Here is a 20500-nt window from a genome sequence, read left to right as displayed (position 1 = left end):
GTGGAGGGAAGAAAAAAGGAAAAAGGATTAAAACAAGGGAGGGCTTAAAGGATCGGCTCCCAAGCTCTGCTTCAGTATCTTTGGTACCAGCTGGGGCCGCCTGGTGGGAGAACCATCTCTTCCTAATGTCTGTGGCTCCAAGGAGGCACCACCTTTAAAAGGAATTGGCCTTTTTGGGAACGTGGGTGAGAACCTAGTCCCGGTGATAGGGCAGCCGGGACTTGGCGGTGGGGGCAGTCATAAGGGCTTTTCCCCAGCGCACCAGGGTACAGCCCCACACGGAGAGACCTTCCTGCATCTATTTCTGCCAGCCTTTTCCTTCCCTTCCAAGCCAGGAGGCGGCAGCTACGGTTGCCATGGAAACCGGCTCAGTCCTCCCACGGAAGGCTGCCAACCCTGATTTCCTGCAGAGTTAAGAAGCAGGCGGCAGCGGGGGTCACCCAGGCGTGAAGATGGGTTTCCCTGGGGATATCCTGCCTCCTGCCAATCACAGCGTCTGTCTGGGAATCCTGGAGGTGCCTGGAGGCTGAGGGCCGGGGAAGCCCCCAAGCCCTGGCCCGGTTCCGAGCAGAGACTGGCCCCTGGACCGTTCTGAGATCTCATGTCCTCTCCTCCCTCCAGCTAAAGCTACAGAGACCGAGCTATGCGTGCATATGCATGTCTGTGTCTCGTGAGACTCTGCCAGCCATGGGTGCCTCTGGCTCTGTCAGCTCTCCAATGCGAATTGGAACTGGCCCTCCACCACCCCCCTTGAGCCCAAGGAACGCAGAGCTGCCCATCTACCGTGTGCTACTGGGACAATAATTCTGCCAAATCCTACCAAGTCACATCACTTCTCTGAGCCCATTTCCTCATCTCTCAAGAAGGCCTAATCGTCCTCTCTTCATAGAGATGCTGCGAGAAGCAGAAATACTGCATCCACTGTGCCTGTCAGGGGCCTATAAGAGGATCCTCAGTAAACAGGACCTAATGTTCATTATAATACTTAACATCAGAATAAATGTTTCCAGGCAGTTTTTCTCTTTGACCTGTTTTTCTCTAAAGCTGAGGCAAAGGCAAGTTTTCATCCTTAATCTGTCTGTTCAAAGGGTGGCGCAGCCAGGATAGGGAGGGTCACTGGCCTGAGGACCAATGAGTAGGTTCCTACCACCTCCTCCAATATCACTTCTAAGAATCAGAACAGGGCTCTCAAACAGGAATGCCTTCAAGGGCCACGAGACTGTGAATGGAGCAGAAAAAAATTTCCACCACGTGGAAACCCTCGTGAGCCAGAATGCCCATGGCCTGGGTAAGGGAGTGGGCTGTTGCTCAGCCCGGCCAACAGCTGCCCTTGGGAATATGGGCCCAGCGCAGCCCGCTCTTCCAAGTTTTCAAGAGAAGCTGGGCATTTTAAATGTACTCTCCCCCAGATGACATGGTAACAACTCATGTATTTTTTTCATAAGTGTAGGCCAAATGAAACAGGTCTGCCAATGGACCATACGCCGCGGCTGGAGCTCCCAAGCTAGAACGTAGAAAACCAACACCTAGAATGTAGAAAACCAACACCTCTTTTTTTTGCTTAACCATTCCCAGGAGCCCTGGCTGGTTCCTTCCATCAGGACCATCCTGTTGGGCTGTCTTCCTTATTCCCTACTCGAGTCTCGACCCTGGGAAAGCTCTCCCATCTGGATGCTGTATGTCTAGAACAGAGAACTCTACTCCTCAGAGCCCAGCCTTTGCAGGGGGCTCATGATCTGTACCTTGACCTTTGGGAAAACCTTCCTGACTTTTCTCAAGCGTCAGTGTGATTGGAGATGAGGGATGTGTCTAGTGAATGGGGAGCCTAGGGAAGGCATATTCTAAGGGACTCCTCTGGTGTTGGCTAGTTTAACAATAATTTGGGGACACAGCTTATTTCAATAGATACACTGTGAGGCCCTGGTTGGCCCTTTTAAAGGCAGGATCTGCTTTGACTAGCTAAGGCCTGGACCACAGCACTGTCAAGAACTTGGCCCTATTGGGGAGCTGGGACATGGCAGAACTTCCACTTCTGCCCTGCCTGCCCCAGCTTCTGTGGCTATCCTACAGTGGCGGTGGGGCGGGGCAGTGGGGGGGAACAAGGTGAGCTGGGAGCAGAGCCTCATGTGGAACTCAGTCATAGCTGCAGACAATTCACAGAGCTTTTGGTGTCCTTTTTCATCCCCCTCCTCTCAGCGTACCTTCATTCCCCTCCCCGGATACAGCCTTCTAGGAAAAGATCAGGAAAGTGCTGGCCCCATTGGTCAAAGCTCCTGCACCCAGGGCGAACGTAGACACAGGAAGTTGGGTGATGGGGGGCAGGCTGGGTGGAGGCATGTGTGTGGAGCCCCATCTGCTCCTGGAGCTCACGGCCGGGCACGGTAGCGGACAGGCACGTCGTGTTCCGGCTGCATCAGCCCGAAGCCGTACCTGCTGAGATCAAACTCGGGGATCTCCACGTCGGGATTGATCAGCTCCAGGTCAAAGTGCACCAGCACGAGGAACACGAATCTGCAGAGAGATGGTGTTGAAGGTGTGCAGGATTGGGAGGCGAGGGGGCATCTCTGGAATAGGGCAGGAAGGCAATGGCTTCCTCCTGAGTCTGACCCCAGGTGGTTCCTGCCCACCTGGAGTGCACGAGCCCCTCCCCGTCCACCTGACCCATGGCTAGGAGGCTCCCACCCCGGGGCTGGGAGCAGAAGTGACAAGGGTTGACTCCACACCAAAGACAGCGTGGTGAGCACGAGACTCCCCGTGTGCTCTCTGCCCGATGACTGCATGTACCTCGAGATGGAGCGGTGGAGTGGGGAGATGGAAAGAGCTTGGTCCCTGAATCTGTGTGTGGAGGCCAGGGGCTCCCACACCCATAACCCACTTAGTGAGCCGGAACTAAACCCGTTGTCGCAGGCCACAGGGGCCCTGTTACAGCAGCATCACCTGATGAGTCCTCCTGACTAAGTGACCCTTTCCGACTCCTGCAGACCAGAGTCCTCCTCACCCCTGGCGCCCCACCCAGCTCCTGGAACCCTTACTGTCTGCTCTGAAGATAGAGTGAAGTCCACGCTCTCCACAGCAGAGCTAGGCAAACATGGCTCTGTCTCTTGACCCTCATCAAGTTTCTTTCCCACCCTGGGCCTCAGTTTCCCCACCTGGTCGAAGGAAGTTAAAGAGGTGGGATGGATCTGTCCCAACTCTGAAGCTATAGGATGCCGGAGAGTGAGTTTAGACAGGGTGGGGAGTTCTGTACCCGCAGCTGGATGGGGATCCCGGCACCTCCCCTCACCCAGAGGCACCGTCACACAGATGCAGGTGATCTGACCTCCAGAGTCAGTATTGGACTAACCCCTACCCAGCAGTGTTGCAGGACAGTGAGGGGAGAGCAAATAACAAATTGACTGATTTGTTGAAATGCTAGGTGCCAGGCGCTGGGCTAAGCATTTAGCATCCCAGGTCTCTTTTTATCTGTCCAAAAACTTGATGAAGTAGGACCTGCAGTCAGTTCTGCTACAACACTTTTGAACACGTGGGTCTGTTTCAACGTGATGGATGTATTGGGGCCCCGAGGAGGCCTCAGGCAAATTTCCTATTTGCTCATGTGTTTCGTGTGCGAGAAGCACGAGGACAATGCAAAGCCAAACCCAGGGGGGCCCACTGAGCCGGCACCCACGCACGCACACACCTGACCTCCCCCAGAGAGCTTGGCTCCCAGGGCGGCTGGTGCGCCCCCACGGACACCGGGTGTCCGATTTCAGGGGACCCTCCTTCCACGCTTCACAGCACAGCCGTAACCAGCCCACCGCCCGCTTCCACCACCAAGCTTCAGGTGGTTTTCAAGGTCAAACACCATACTGACGGCAGTACCTACGTACTGCTCAGCCCTGAAACACGTGTGAGCCTGTACGACCTTCTCCCCTCTGGGTTCTTAACTTGCACGTGGCACTTAGGAGGTTTTTTTGTCTGTTGGGTCCCAGCCCCATTTTCCCCCCCAAATCCCTGTGGATTTTATTGTGCGGTTTCACATGGCCATGATTTTTAGGGACATAACCTGCAGCATCACGGCAGAACAGGCTATACTAGGAGCTCCGTTTCACTGCTGAGAAAACGGAGACCAATAGGTTAATGTAACGTGCCCATTCACTTGGCACAATGCCGGCATATTGGTAATTACAGTAATAACTAGTCCTTATTAGATACCTACAAGGAGCCAGGCAGTGGGTTAAGTACTTCGCAAGACCCAATTCCTTTGTTCTGACACCCCTGGGGTATAGTATGATCAGTACCCCCAGCTGGACAGTTGAGGACCCAGACACGGCCGGTCACCCAGCTTACAGTCACATGGGGGCGGCACAGGACAGGGCGAATGTCCTAACCTTGGCCTGATCTGTTTGTGGCCTGGGAGCCAAGGCTCTTGGGATCCAGAGAAGAGAATTTATAAGGCCCTCGGGTCCACAGGCATTAAAATAACCAAGAGGGAACAATGCCGTTTGGCCAGTTCCTGCCGAGGGGGTCTACGGCGGCGGTCAGCTGCACAGAACGTCCCGTGTTTAGTATTCGGACGCCGCGTTCGGAGGGAAGAGCTCACTGCCAGATCTGATTATTTCAAAAGAGACCAGAAATCTGGCTTTTTATGTGAGATCTTCTGATTCTTCAAAGTTAGCAGGCATTTCGAGCACACAAACAAACAGATCTGTGGGCAGGAGATGGCTCACAGGCCCTCTGGAGCCTCTGCCCATTTTCCTGGCTGAGAAGCCACGATCTCAGAAGAGGAGGGCGTGTGACAAGGAGCTGGGGCAGGAACCGCCCCCATGAGGCCCGCTCCCCCTCCCCCGCCCCCACACTCACTGTTTGATGCTGCTAATGGCGTAAGCCTTCCCCAGGCACTGGTTGTGCCCAGCTCCCCAGGGCATGCTATAATTTTTCAGTCGCTTCCCGTCCTTGTAAAAGTCTTTCTTCTCTGACCCATCAGAGCTCAGGAATCGGTTATATTTAAATACCTGGAAGAGGAAGGAGGTCCATTTTCCGACTCCGCCCCCACAACATGTGTCCCCGAAGAAAATCGTGTCAGGATGTTCCTCAAAGTGTTGTTTATAAGAGGAGTAGACTGAAAACATTGTAAAGGTCAATCGATAGTGGACTGGTTAAAGTAATTACGGTAGCCGTTTAGGAGGCTGAGCTTGGTCTGTGTGTGCGCACAGAAATTTTTAGACCAGTTGCTGAAGTTTCAGAAGAGCACGTGTTGTGTGATCCTGTCCACACACCTATCTGTTCCTATGTGTGTGAGTGTGTTGTGTGTATGTCTGCAAAGACATAAAAATAACTTAAAGGCTGCACTCCAAACTGTTGTTAGGGAACTCTGTGGAACTGGAAAGTAAAAGGAATAAAGGAAAATTTTTACTTTTAAACATACGTGCCTGTATATTTCACTTTATAAGCATATATGGCGTAGGCAGTTTAAAATTTAAAGATTAAAATGATTTTTAGAGGTGCCTGGCGGGCTCTGTCAGGGGAGCATGCAGCTCTTGATCTCAGGGTCATGAGTTCAAGCCCCGGGTAGGGGCACAGAGGTTATTTTAAAAATTTATTTTTAAAAAAGAGGATGCCAATTTCCTTTGGTTACATTGTAGAATGGAAAGGGGAGATTGTATCTGAGCACAGGACTTGGCACGGAGGAGGTCGTGAATGAAAGGAGGGTGGAAGGAAGGGGAATGGATCAGTGGACAGAGAGACGGAAGGGTGAGTTGATGGATGGGTGGGTGGGTGGACAAATGGACAGATGGGTGAGTGGATGGCTGGAAAGGATGGATGGATGGGTGGGTGGATGGGGTGGACAGATGTATGGGTGGGTGGATGGGATGGATGCCTGAATAGGTGGGTGGGGGGATGTGAGGGTGGGTGGGTGGGTGGGTGGACGGATACACAGCACAGGGCCTGGCACACAGTAAGCACCCAAATCTGTTAGAAATTATGAAAATTTGACCCACCTCAAAGCCCAGGGAGAGAGAAAAGTGTTGAGAAGCTGACACTGTAACATTCCAAAAAAAGGAAAATTGCTCAGCTAGCGCTTACAGAGCACTCTGTGTGTGCCAGGTACTGTGAAGGCCTTTCTTACATGTTCTCATTTAATCTTCCTGACAACCCTGCGAGGCAGGTGCTATTATGAGGTCCATTTCACAGGTGAGAAAACAGGGACACAGAGAGGTGAAGTAATCTGGGCATGGTCACACAGCAAAGAGCAGAAGTGGGCTGCCACTCAGATCTGACTGGTCCCAAAGCCACTGATTTCCCCCGCACGGTCTCGAGTATGTAACTTACCTCTGGGTCTGTGTAGATTTCCGGATCTTTCTGGGGACTCAGGAAGGGAAAGAGGAGGAGGCGGTCTCCACGTCGCAGGCTGAATTCTCGCCCATCTGCCATGGGCAGGGCCAGGTCCACCACAACCTCCCGGGTAATGAAGGGCGCGGCGGTGAGCCTGAGGCTCTCACTCAGCACACTATCTGCACAGACAAGTACCAGGAAGGGTCAGCAGCTGTCCCCTCACACACTCACATGTCACCCGCGGCCCTCATTTTACAGAGGAAGGTGGGCAGGCTCAGAGAGGGTGTGTAACTTGCCCACCGTCACACAGTGAGGCCACAAAAGGCCAAGTGATGAGATATGATTACTGTGGTCCTCAGAGGGATGTGAGGGTTTGGGTCTGACTCTAGGAGAATCTGTGAGGGACCAGGGGAGGCAGGGAGATATCAGAGCAGACTAGGGGAGAGCAAGGCCATCGATATTGGTTGTTTCTGTCTGCCCAGCTTACAGTCCCCATCTGGACATAGTTCCCTGGTTTTCTTCTGGGGACTATGCCCTCTCCAGGTCTCAGAGGTTGGGCTGTTGACTCTACTCCCAATTCCAAGGGCTGTGTGTAATTGGCCAATCCAAGCAACCCCAATTTTTGAAAATTTGGGTTGGACTTGGTTCAGGTGGACATATAACTCAAAGACAAATTCCTGGGACTTTGGGTACCATTGTTGCAGAGAAGTATACCCTCCCACCCTCCGCAGGCCTGAGACTGGAGCCAACCTAGCAGAGCAGGGCTGAGAGGGAGTACTGAGCTCTGTTAAAGCACCTGGGTTCACCTGTGCCTGAAGCTAGCTATCTTCTGAACTTTCTAGTTAACGCCCTCAAAAAAAGTCCTTCCTCTGCTTCAGCCAGTTTAAGTGAGGTTTTCTGCCAATGGCAACCACAGATTGACTGAGTCCATGAGTCCTGAGCAGCTGAGAGAAGGGCACAGAGATGCCAGGTATAAGAAGATAGGAGGTCTAGGGGGATCCTAGGTCAGAGGACGCCAATGGACTCCGGACAGTGGGAGTCCGTGCTGGGAAGGGCTTAGCGTGCCCACAATGACCGAGTCTTTGGGGCTAATTTGGAGGGTCTGCTTCTCTCACCAAGCACAGGCATGCTGTCCAAAACCTTCTGGGGGAGGGTAGTCATCTGTGAAATGGGCTGCTCTGCTCTGGAAAGGAGCTGCTCGAGCTCTCCACGAACAGCCACCAGGGCCTTGGGATTCTTGAGGAGGAAGAGCAGAAGCCAGAAGGCAGCAGGACCCATATTCCCCTGCAATGAGAAGGAGCCCGTTATACCACCAAGAAGGCAGGCCTGGGGCGAGAGCTGACCGGTCTGTGCCACAAACACAGCCCAGGCCAAGGCACGGAGATTCCCACACCTGCCAAACATCTAGGCATGACTCATGTTTATCTTCGGCTCAGGCCGTGGCCCAAATATGCTCTGGGGCTTTGGTGTAGCCCAATGTCGACCTCAGGGCTATTCTTGGCATCCTTGACCTTGAGCAAACTCATTGATCTGAGCTCACACAGGTAATCTCCATAGCTAATCGGTGAAGCAGTGTCAGAAGTCGGAACCAGGCGTATCCCCTAAGACTGTGGTTAACCTCTGAGGATAACGGCATCCTCAGCTACAGTACCCTGCCCTTCCCTGTACCCATGCCCCTCCCAGTCACCGTGAATCAGTGACTCGCTTTGGCCAACAGAATGAAGCAGAACTGACAGAGCACCAGCAGGAAGTCTAGGTCTTGAGAGACCTTGTGTGTTTCCACCTGCCCGGCTGGCTTGCTGGTCCCGCAAGGAGGACGCGGGACTCACGGGGCAGAGCCAGAGGTCCAGCTGAGCCTAGTGGAGAGCAGCTGACTCCCAGCAGACCCACAGACACGGGAGCTAAGTGAGTGCTCAGCGGTGTATGCCACTGGGTTTTTGTGGCTGGCTGGTACACAACAGCCAAGTGACGTCACATCCAGACATCTACTTTCAAATATCTGAGTGTTGTGTGTGAAGCAAGGAAGCCATAATCAAGGGAGACAGCGAGAGCCCGTAATTTCTTGAACATAAAAATTCCCAATAGTTTAATAATCAGGAAAATGGATAAAATTTCTTGCTCCAAAACTTCAGCCTTAGCTGAATGTTTTAATATTCAGGTATTTAGCATGTGGCTACGATGTGTGTGGGGTTCCCTGAAACGAGCTCCAGGCATGGGTGGAACAGCAATTCACCTCGGCTGCGGGGGGAAAGAGTTTGTCCACCATCCCATCTCGATAACGTTAACAGTCATTACACACCATGTTTCCTCGGTGACTCTATTACACGCATAATTGCACGCAGACAAAAGGATTTGCACGAGGATACTGATCACAGTGCTGACATAACAACAAAAGATTGGAAGCAATCTCGATGTCTATCAATAGATCAATGAGATAAAGGATGATCGGTCCTCCCGATGGTGATACAGGACGTCGTTAAAAGGCAGCTGGCTTTGCATCGGTGTGTGTACTGACGGGACCGTAGCTGAGGCGCACAGAAGCGTGATGGGGAAGGTGGCTTCCCTGTGCTCCCACTTGTGGGTACGTTTCATGACGGATCATATGAGGCACAGACCAGCTCTTCAAGGAGCCTCTGGGACAGAAGTGGGAAGGACGGGGGGCAGGTACTGATTTCCACCGCATCTGTCTTTTTAAACTGTTTGACTTTTTTTTAAATGGATGCGGTACTTTTTTAAACCAAAAAAAATTATTTATTTTTTTTTTAGAGAAAGAGAGGAGGGAGGGCCAGAGGGACAGAGAGAATCTCAAGCAAACTCCCCGCTGAGCACGGAACCCGCCATGGGGCTCAGTCTCACGATCCTGAGATCATGACCTGAGCCAGAATCGAGAGCCAGACGACACTTCACTACCTGAGTCACCCAGGTGCTCCTGGATACAGTACTTTTAAGCAAAACAAAAATGAGTATTTTTATAGTGATCTGCAATGACCAGGAGGAAGGCTCATGACACCATATTAAGTAACATTAAAAATGTGGATTTTAAAAACTGGGTGATCTTCATCACAGAAGAAAACATTCAGAACAAGGTAGTAAACAAGAGCACCAGAGCATTGACAATGGGGACACAAATTCTCCTTTATTTCTTTAGCTGTGAATTCCTTAACAAGGAGATACCACGTTTCCTCACTCAGTCCTCCCTTCAAGCAGGGACCATTTTCACCCTTTGCCATGGAAAGGAAAACTACGCACTCCCTAGTCTCTGCTCATGGCCTAGCACATAGTAGGGGCTCAATGGCATCTGTCAAATAAATGTCTATGTCCCACAGCAGCCCAGGAGGTGGGCTGGCAGAACTCTGGGCTGGACCAGACAGAGCTGGGTTCAAATCCCAACTGCCCCCTTTCTATGACTCTGGATGAGTCTCTTCCCTCTCTGGGTCTCAGAACCTCCTTGAGGGGCACCTGGGTGGTGCAGTTGGCTAAGCATCCAACTCTTGATTTTGGCTCAGGTCATGACCCCAGGGTCATTAGATCGAGCCCCACATCGAGCTCTGCACTCAGTGTGGAGTCTGCTTAAGACTGTCTCCTGGGGTGCTGGGTGGCTCAGTGGGTTAAGCCTTTGCCTTTAGCTCAGGTCAGGACTGCAGGGTCCTGGGATCGAGCCCTGCATTAGGTTCTCTGCTCAGCGGGGAGCCTGCTTCTCCCTCTCTCTCTGCCTGCCTCTCTGCCTGCTTGTGATCTCTCCCTGTCAAATAAATAAATAAAATCTTAAAAAAACAAAAAAACAAAAACCTCTCTCTCGCTCTCCCTCTGTCCCTCCCCTCCCAGCTCTCTAAAATAAATGAATAAATAAATCTTAAAAACAAAACAAAAAACACTCCCTCTTGGTAAAAAGGGGATAACATGCTCACTCCTGGGGTGTCCACAAGGGGCCTGAGACTGGATACAAGCAACTTCCACATGCCGGGCACTGACTAGGGGCTCTCCTCCCGGCACCCTTCTTCACCCTCCCCCACCCTGAGTTCCCAAGGGGGAACTCAGGTCCAGCAGACACAGGCAAGGTCACTTGCTGTCCATCACTTAAATAGCCAGGGGAGGGTAGATGATAAATAATTCAGCCTTGGGTTAACTCAGTGCAAAGGCCATTTTATCTCGCCCAGACAGTCTGGTGGGGGCCCCTGATGATTGATTACGAAGTAGGAGGGGAACAGGAGGCTGCTCAGTGATCTCTGCTTTCAGGAAGAAGCTGTGGCAACTTAGGGAGGTGGCGAAGGCTGCCTTCCTCCCCTGCACAGACGTGTGACTGTGCATGTGTGCGTGTGGTCACACTGCTACGAGAGATCTCAAATTCACTATCCTGGAAGCTGAGTCTCCCATAGGGCCTTGCCTCAGTTTCCCCAAGAGGACACGTCCATCTGGCCTCATTCCTTACCCCTGCAGCCAAAGTCCATTCACCCAGGAGCACCTGTCCTCGGCTCCACTTTTTCTGTGAATGGCGGTAGTTGGCCTCCAGGGGGCGCTCAAAGTGTGCAGAGCGCAGCTCCCGGAGACTCCCGAGTGCCACTTTGTGGCCACCTCATCAGTCAGTCGGAGTGGGGACACCTGCAGCCCTGCCTGCCCAGCATTCCCCCCCTTGCCTGTGGGTAACAGCCCCATTTTCCTTCAAAGAACTACCTCTACTTCACTTTGGTCATCTGGGGCTGACCCACCTCCCTAGACCTCAGCTGTGGCCATGGGACCTGGGCTGGGCCACTGGGAGCGATGCCCTCAGAGGGGACATGTGACCCCGGCTGGGCCAGTGAGCACCACTGGGGATTGGGATTTCTGCAAGAATCCCAGGGAAGGAGAGGCCCTCCTCCACAGGGGCTGCCCAACAGCCAGGAGCCACAGGGACCTTTGTTGCCACAGCTGGGGAAGCCCATCTGGGGTTGGAGCCGCTGCAGAAGAAAGCAGAGCTGAAGGCTGGGAGATCATAGACGATCTTTCTTTTCATTTTTTATGATTAAAAAATATTTTTTTTAGGGTCAAGAAGATTGCCCATTGCCCAAATTCTCAGAGCTGGGAGGGGAGCCCAGACTGCCGTGGGCCTGGTGGGCAGACCTCCATGAACTCCTCTCTCTGCCCACCCGTTCCCTTAGAGCCAGCCCCTCCCTGTCCTGGACCTTGGATCTCAGTCCAGTGTGTGGCCCTTTAGGGCCCTGGATGCTGGAAGCTTCCCTGGCCCCTCTATTATTCCTCCTGACTTCACTCTGATCGGACACCAGGAATCACAGTTATACCATTCTGCCCCTTGCGCAACTCTTTCTGCACCTGGCCTCTGGGTGGCCTCCCTCCTGGCTCCCCTCCCAGCCCCCTGGCCTCTCCTCCTCAGCCTCCTGTGTGGGGTCCCCCACATCTTCCTGACCCCCACAGCTGGAGAGGCCCAGGGCCTGGTCCCTCCTCCATCCACCCAAGCCCCCACTGTCTCCAGTCACCCCTACACTGCCAACTCCCAAATGCACATCTCCCTCCTGGACCTTAACCCTGAACTCCAGATTCTTCTTTACTCGAGGTGTACCTCCCTACCGCCCACTCAGTTCTCCGTTTCGAGCTCAGCACGGCCAAAATCAACGCTCTGAATTTTCTACCCCCAGACTTGCCCCTTTCACAATCTTGCTCATCTGTTCACAGCATCTTCATCCTTCCTGTTAATCAGACCCAAACCTGGAGGCGTCCTCGTTGGTGCCCCCTCTCAATGTCCCGTCCAACAGCAAATCCTGTTGGCTCTACCCGGAAGGGAGAATGCATGTACTCGTCCTCTGGGCCTACCCTGGTCCAACACCATCATCTCTTGCCTGGATACTGCAGTGGCCTTATCTCTAGTCTCCCTGCTTCCCCTTCTCCACTACAGCCAATTCTTAGGAATGTAGCCAGAATGATCTCCCTAAAGCAGATGGCAGGCCATGTTGCTCCTCTTCCGAGCCCTCTAAGAAATCCTTTCTTAGAGTCTAAGCAGGGCCCTGCATGGTCTGGCACCTGCTATCTCTCTCATCATCTTCATCCCCGCCTCAGGGCCTTTGCACTTGCTGTGTCCCCAGCTCAGAATACCCTCATCCTATGTATCTATATGGCTCCCTCACCTCCCTCCCTTTGAGCTTCTGCTCAGATGTCATCTTCTTGGTGAGGCCTTCCTTGCCCACCCTATATAAAGCAGCCTTCCCTCACTCCCCTCTGCTAGTCCCTCCCCTGCTTTATCCTTTCTCTGCAGAACTTGACTGTATTTTAATATGCCTACTTGTTTATCAGTTGTTCTCTCCCCAGAATATCGGCTCCATAAGAGCAGGGATCTCTGAACTGCTCACTGCTCTATCCCCAGCTTCTAGAATTTCTCCACTGACACACAGTGGGCCCTCACTAAGTATCTGTTGAATGTGTCTCCCGAGCTCTAGCTATCTCCAAGCACAGTTCCAGGCTTTGCATCATCCCTTCCTCTCCTCCTCACTCCTCACTTCCCTTACATGAGGAAGGGACTGCCGTTTTTGTTTTACAGTTGAGTAAAATGAGGCACCAACAACTTAAGTGACTGGTTTGCCAGGGAGTGGCAAAGTCAGGATTCGAATCCAGGCAGGGTGCTCACAGAGCCTGTGCCTGAAACCACTGGGTTACTCAGCATCTTGGCCCTCTTGTCAAGACTCAGGCTCTCGAAGTGTCTTCCCACCTGCCTGGATTCTGCACGCTGCCAATGGCTCCGAGTCAGAGTATGTCCTGTCCCCAAGTCCTGCTCAGTTCTCCTGGCCCCGCCAAAGGCTCTTCCCTAGACTTTCTGCCACTCAAGCCCCCAAGCCAGTGTCCAGTTCTGCTGACAGAGGTCATTCGGCAAGGGATGCTGGGGGCACTTTGGAACTCCAAGTCTCTGCCCATCAATATGTTATTAGGCACTAATGGGGCCCCAACTGCTGATTAAACCCAGCCCTTGCCCCTTGCCAGCCTTTGCCTGCAAGGACAGTTAATGGCTCTGAGAGAAAACTAAAAATAAGCTGCAAGTCGATGGGAAGGGAATTACCCGGAAACGTCAATCTGTGCAGCTGTCCCTGTGAGGAGGGGCCGAGAGAAGGAACGGGACTCTGGAGTCCAGGAGAGGGCAGGAACCAGGCCTCGAGAGGCAGCATCCTGATCCCCACTCTCTCCCCAGTATCTGGTCCTTTACCACATCCATTGGCGTTGTCTTCTCTGTTTCCAGAATCCTCATCACCTCCACGGCCACCACCTAGTCCTACCACCACTGTCTCCTTATTGGTGTCCCTGCTTCTGCCTTTGCTCTCAGATCCTGTCCCTCCTCTGCTTAGAACACTCCCAGGACTCCCAATCTCACCCAGAGAAATATCCCAAGTCCTTACTTACTGGGACCCATAAGCCCTCCATGATCTCCTCTTTCACTCCCAGCACCACCCCTTCCTGCTCTGCTTTAGCTACACTCGACTCCTTGCTGTTGCTCAAACACTGGGTATGAGACAATCTCAGGGCCTTTGCACTTGTGGTTCCCCCACTGGAGGCTCTACTCCCACCTCCCTTCCAAGCTCCCAACTTTAGCTCTTTCTTACCAGCCAGACATCTCCTCATTCAGAGAGTCCTCACCCACTCCCTTGGCTACAGGAGACCGCAGGATCTCTATTCATGACTCCATTTACACCCCGCATATCCACATCTAAAATCACCCTATATGTGTTTCCTTGACTATCTGCCCCACCCCCACAGCCAGCAAAAACATAAGCAACAGAAGCAGGTCTTTGAGGCCTATTGGAAGTACTCAAAGGAACTTTTACATAATTCTTCAAAATGACTGTTCTGCATACTCCAAAAATGTCAAGGTCATGAAAAACAATGAAAGGCACAGGAACTGTTCCATATTGAAAAAAACTCAAAAGACAGAATGACTAAATGTACCATGTGATCCCGCATTGGCCATCAGACCAAGATGAGCCATAAAGGACATTACTGGGACAACTAGCAAAACTGCAAGAGGGACTATTAACTAATGATCCTGAATCTGGGTTAATTGTCCTGAATGTGATCATTGTACTGGGTTCTGGAAGGAAAAATTCTTGCTCCCAGGAACGTGTGCTCAAGTAATGAGGGGTAAAGAGCCATGATGTCTACAACTTATTCCCAAATGGTTCAGTAAAATAATCACAGTAGGACGGGGGTGGGGGAAGAAGGAGGAGGGAGAGGGGGAGAGAGAGAGAACACATGCGATAAAATGTTCAAAACGGGGAAATCGGTGAAGTGTATGTAAGTGTTTATTAAACTAGTCGCACAGCTTTTCTCCCAGTTTGACCAGCTAAAACCCAAACTGAACACTGAATGACCCATCCTGTTGGTGCTAACGGTCTGGCAGTCTGGAAAGTCAGAGAACTGATGGCTGGGTCTGTGGTCACACACCCACGCCCACACTCATGTGGACAAGCGTTCACAAATGCACATACATACGTATGCGCACGCGTACACACACACACACACACACACACACGTGTGCCTGACAGCACACACAGGTGCTCACAGGAGCAGCCACACCTGCGCAGCCCCACTCACATGCCCACACCCACCTGCGTGGCCCAGAGCTGTAGCACCATGGCCCGGGCCTGCATGTCCTCGGACGCGCCTGTCTCCTCCAGGTGCTGCAGGTAACTCTCCAGCCAGCTGCTCCGCTGGGCCCGTGTGGCCAGCCTGGCCGGGGACAGCAGCTTCCATAGGCGACCTTTGACTCGGCACGCGTGGTCCTTGTCCCCTATGGGGCCAGAGCACAGAGGCTGGAGGTTACAGATCTCCCCCCAGCCCAGCTCAGGGCCACCCAGCCTGATGTCCCATGAGGTCAAGGGTCTGCTGGGTGTCACTTCTCGGGGATGGGGAAAGAGGCGCCAGGGAAGGCCTTGAAATGCTGAGCTGTTATTCTCTGTCTCCCCGGCCCCGGTGGACAGGAGTGAAGGGCTTGGTCGGTACTCCTCGTCTCTGTGTCTCTAGCACCGGGCCCGCAGTCGACGCCCCATCGGTATGCCTTAGGTGAATGGTGCTTCTTACGCCGCAGAGGAAGGAACATGGAACACAGGCAGCATTCTCCCTTCCCATGCTCCAACCCCAGAGCAACGCCAGCCTGTGCTCACGGGGGGGACCCTATGAGCAGACTCAGCACGGCGGCATTCAGGAGACACTGGGAAATAATCTAACTGCCATCAGGTGGGGACAGACGGGTTTGGGGTCTCACACTCAACTACCTCCAGGGAAGGCAGGGAAGATAGATAAATGAGAGAGGAGGGCCAAGAAGGGGCCATGGGAAATAGGAGAGGCGGGGTGCTTCTTCTCTGCCCCACCGGCCTGATGGAGAAACCTGGCCCAGCATGGCCAGGGAGGCTAAGTTTTCAGAAGATGATAAAACTCCAGATGTTCATATGGAATCTTCCCATTTTTTCAGGTTACTGTCTGAGCAAGAACCGTGCATCATGACGCGGGCCACAAAAGCATCTTGGAAGGTCAGCTTTGGCCTGCGGATCGCCAGTTGGCAGTGACCATGAAACAAACACGGGTGGGTCACGCTCTGGAGGGCCGTGGTGGTGGTGGAAACCACAGATCCAGATGGGTCCATAAGGGCAGACTGCCAAGGGTGTGAAGCTGGGTGCTTACTACGAGTACGTTGTGTGAACGCTACAAGACGATGCTGTATTTACACGTGTGTATGCAAATGAAAGACTGGGTTCTTCCGAAATCGCCCTTCGAAAAAGTGGATGTTGCTTTGGATTGTTATAGGATTCGCAGGCACTAGGAATTTCTCACTGGCTGTTTGGAACCACAAAGCAGTGTCTCAGGAAGACCCATTTACCCAATGGTTCTAAACTGGGCTGCGTGTTACAGGGCATTTGAAAGGGTGGAAAATGTAGGCTCAACTTATATTAAACTATGCACATATTTTAAGCATCTTAGTTACATTTTCAAATACTCTGCCCCGTAGGCTGTTCTTGAACCTCTAGACTCTTTCAGGAGATACACCTTACAAGTGATACACTTCTCACCTTTCAGGTGATATACTTCTCAATTTAAAGCAATGAGCACAACTGTTCATCAACTACATTATCTCTCTGTGTTTCTTAACTTTGGGGGCTCTGGAGAATCACTCCAGAGCTTTGAAATCTCTGGATGCCCAGGTCCCACCACAGAACAATCTTGCCAGAACCTCAGGGGGTGGGACCCGGGCACGCAGAGGGTTTCAGCAGGTGAATGGAGGGTATAGGAAGTGTTGAAGTGGCCCTAGTTGATGCTCAATCTGGATGCTTAGAAGAATTATCTGATGAAAAAGCTAAAGAAAGCAGAGAAATGTAACACAGATTTGGAAATGACTGGCATTCTTTGAGGTCTGACACGCACACTACAAACCTTGAAAATCACTGTCAACACAGCTTTTAAGGATGACTTTAGAAAGCAATGCAGTTTGAAAAGACAATCAGTAGAAGGAGGGAAAATATTTGCAGATCATGGATCTGATAAGGGTACAGTATCCAAAATATATAAAGAACTCCTACGATTCAACAACAACAAAAATCCACCCCACCTCTCAACTCAAGTAAACAGGGATAGCTTGAGTTCCCATGCAAAGGGTTATGCAGGAATTGAATGTGTTAACCTATAAAGCACAGAGAGCGATGCCAGGCATAGGCCTAGTAAACAGTAGCTATATTATTAAGTGAACTAATGAACATTAGCAAATTATTAGTCCATGGAAAATATATTCACATACTGTTTCTATAATTAGGAACTAGTAGCTTGTGAAATAAACAACACAGAGTTCACAGCCAGGGAGACCCAGGTAGAAATCCTAGCGCTGTTCCTTCCTAGAAAGATGATGTCGTGCAAATAATTTGGATCTCTGAGGCTCAGTTTTCCCATCTGTAAAATGGAAGCAACCTAGCTCATGGGATTATCAGGAGGAGACAAAAACACAGAATACACTTGGTACTGGTAGGGGCTTTGTAGGTCATGCTTGCTTCATTCTTGCCATTATTCTAAGGTATCATCAGCCCCAGTGTAATGATTCAGTGCTGTGATTCAGAACGGCCAGGCCCGTGTAACTAGAAATGGCACTAGTTTCAAATCCCAGACCTCCCAGGCTGCGTGGCCTTAGCCAAGGCCCTGTCTACCTCTGCACCTCAGTCTCCCCATCTGTAAAACGAGGGGCTCAGACAAGAGTTACCTCTCAAGTTTTTCCTCAGAAGCCTATTTATTCCCCAGGAACCTGGGGGCACAGTCCAGAGAGGGACTTATCTTTAAAGTCTTGTGTTTTCCCTTTGAGATATATTAGATTTTTGCATTAGACTCTGTGATTCTTTAAAATAAGAATGCCTTTCCCCCCACAAAGCAATATTCAAAGAAAACAGGCCCTTCCCAAATAATCCAGTAAATTGAATGTTCCAGAATATTTAGCTTGGGGCTCTGTTTAACTGCCCCCAATTCCCTCTTGTATGAGAAGCACCAGACTCAGGGATCTAAGGTCTCATGAAGGGTCAATTTTCTTTTAAAATGTGTTTTATTTTTAATAGTGGAAGGGGAATAATACATGCACGTGGTGAAAATAAAAAAAGAAAGAAAGAAAGAAAGCTTCTCTGAGAGTTCCAGTGGACATTTTCATACCACCCAGCCTCCTCAGAAACAAAAATCTATACGTGTTCCTACATTCTTAAAAAAAAAGGGATGTTGGGATGCCTGGGTGGCTCAGTGGGTTAAAGCCTCTGCCTTCAGCTCAGGTCATGATCCCAGGGTCCTGGATTGAGCCCTGCATTGGGCTCTCTGCTCGGCGGGGAGCCTGCTTTCTCCCCTCTCTCTGCCTGCCTCTGCCTACTTGTGATCTCTGTCAAATAAATAAATAAAATCTTAAAAAAAAAACAACACAGGGATGTTAACTAAACTTATTTTGGTGTTCATTTCACAATATAAGTAAGTCAAGTGATGATGCTGTAGGCCTTAAACTTGTACAATTTTGTATGTCAATCATAGCTCAACAAAACAGGAAACAAATAAAAAAACCTCACAATATACCCAACTTTTTCTACCCCTTTTTCGTAAGAGATTTCATCCTATCACAGCATATCCCGTTCTGCTTTCCAGGTGCAGTTCTCCTTCATGTGAATGCATAATTTATTTCATCAGTTCCTACCGGGGAACCTTTAGGCTGTTTGCAACATTTGCTATTATGAGCAACGGGGCAAGGAATATCTTTGTATGTTTCTAGGCATGTGCAAGACTTGCTATAGGATAATTCCTAGTAGTGGAAGTTCAGGATCAAAGGAATGGGCCTTTCTGTTTTGATAGATTCTGCCAAATCACTGTTCCAAAGAGGCCGCACTCTTTGCAAGCCCAACAAGGTCTGGGGGCAGCGTTCTCCAGCCTCCAGCCCCAAGATGAGAAACCTTCCCCAACACTGCCACCTGCTGCCCATATTGGGAAATGCAGCCTTCCTATACTGAGAGCAGGGCTGCTCCCTGAACCACCCAGGGTCCCTGGGATCCTTTGTACGGAGGAATGGGCAATGGAAAGAAACCATTCTTTCCTGGAGAAGCAATGGGGGCTGGGATGTTTCGGGTGCCTTGTCAGGTGCTTTACACACAGGATTTTGCAATCAGACCAACTTTTCATTTTGCTGGTTCTGCCATCTCCCAGCTGTGTGTCCCTGACAAATGACTTCACCTCTCTGAGCCTCGGTTTCCCTACTTGCAAAATGAGTATAATAATGCCAACCTTCTAGCCTTGATGGCAGGATTCAATGACACAAGGAGCTGTCTCTAAAAGGATGCAAAGAGGTAACTCAGAGCGGAGAAGCAAACGGCTGTTTCATCACCGTGGTTGGGGAAATGTCCATAAAGCCAGATGGCCTTTTTTTCGTCCAACAGATTGGCAAGGTTTTAAAGGCTGATAACTGCTTGTTGACAAGGTTGTGGGGAAATGCAAATTAAAACAAGTTACCCGTCTCTGCCCATCAGATTGGCAAACAAATAGAAAGACTGATAACATCTGGTGGGGAATGACCGGACTCCCTCCCTTCAGGCAGGAGTATGAATTGCTCCATGGTTTTGGACATGATGTGGCGGTAGCTAATAAGAATTTTAATGTGCCTGCCCTTTGACGTGGCAAACCCACTTCCAGGAAACTGTCAGAGAGGAATAAAATCACCAGATGGTAGAGAAGATACAAGTACAATAAAATACTGTAATAGCCACACACACACATACAAGGAAACAATTATAAATATCCACTGGAGGGGGATGGCTGTCTAAATGCTGGCTTGCAAGAGCTACAAAGATGTCTCAATTCTTCCGCATGTGATTTTATATCCTTCTACTTTGTTAGAGTCTTTTTTGATTTATTTTTATCATGGATTTCCTGGGGTTTTCCCAGCATAACGTGACATCTTCTGCAAACAGGGACAGTTGACCTCTTCTCTACCCATTCTTACACCAGTAATTGATTTCTCTTATCTAATTGCATTGGCTAACACCACTAGAAGATGTTTGTGTTGACAGGGAAGAATTCACAGCTACAGTATTAGGTTAAAAAAATTAAATTGCAGACCACAGATATAATCCTTTTCTAAAATACACGGTGAAACTCCAGATATGTATATTTGTCTTGTCGTAAAATGCAGTATTCCTATAAAACAGTGTGAAGGGGTATATACCAGCACGTTAACACTGGTTTCCACAAGAAGCTAGGCTTGGAAGAGTATTGTTACTCTTACTGTCGACATCTTTGGATTGTTAACCCCAATAATATTTCTTTCTTTCTTTTTTTAAAGATTTTATTTATTTATTTGAAAAAGAGCATGAGCGGGGTGGGCAGGGAGGGAGAAGCAGACTCCCCACTGAGTAAGGAGCCCGACACAGGGCTCTATCCCTGGACCTGAGCTGAAATCAGATTCTGAACTGACGGAGCCACCCAGGTGCCCCAAGAATGTTTCTTTCTTAATTTAAATAATCTAATATTAATTTTGATTTTTAAAAAGACATAAAGGAAATGGGGTCACAAGCTGTTGAGAGCACTGAATGAGACCACGTTTAACCTAGTATCTGGCTTATAGAAAGTCCTCAACAGAAAAGTGCTTTTTTCTTATTACCTCAGCTATTCCTAACAGTCAGCCTGTGGGAAGATCCTGTTGTTTTTCCCATTTTACAGA

The 20500-nt window shown here is 50.4% G+C and overlaps 1 protein-coding gene across 3 annotated transcripts in view; it reads right to left on the bottom strand.

Annotated features, from left to right (window-relative positions):
• Positions 1-2242: 2242 nt before the first annotated feature.
• PTGIS (prostaglandin I2 synthase) overlaps positions 2243-20500 on the bottom strand; it is a 36797-nt gene continuing 18539 nt past the window's right edge. For all 3 annotated transcript variants that reach the window (XM_032879003.1, XM_032879004.1, XM_032879002.1), the window contains exons 6-10: positions 14895-15076; positions 7431-7599; positions 6313-6494; positions 4843-4994; positions 2243-2511 (exon numbers count right to left, since the gene is read on the bottom strand). In XM_032879003.1, the coding sequence (XP_032734894.1) occupies positions 2367-2511; positions 4843-4994; positions 6313-6494; positions 7431-7599; positions 14895-15076 (830 nt within the window). In that variant the 3' untranslated portion in view covers positions 2243-2366. The remainder of the gene's footprint in view (positions 2512-4842; positions 4995-6312; positions 6495-7430; positions 7600-14894; positions 15077-20500) is intronic.

Source organism: Lontra canadensis, unplaced genomic scaffold, assembly GCF_010015895.1.
Source record: "Lontra canadensis isolate GAN:19392208 unplaced genomic scaffold, GSC_riverotter_1.0 scaffold65, whole genome shotgun sequence".
NCBI classification, from domain to species: Eukaryota; Metazoa; Chordata; class Mammalia; order Carnivora; family Mustelidae; genus Lontra; species Lontra canadensis.
Note: the sequence above shows the minus strand (reverse complement) of the source record. Positions and strands in the feature narration are given on the sequence as shown.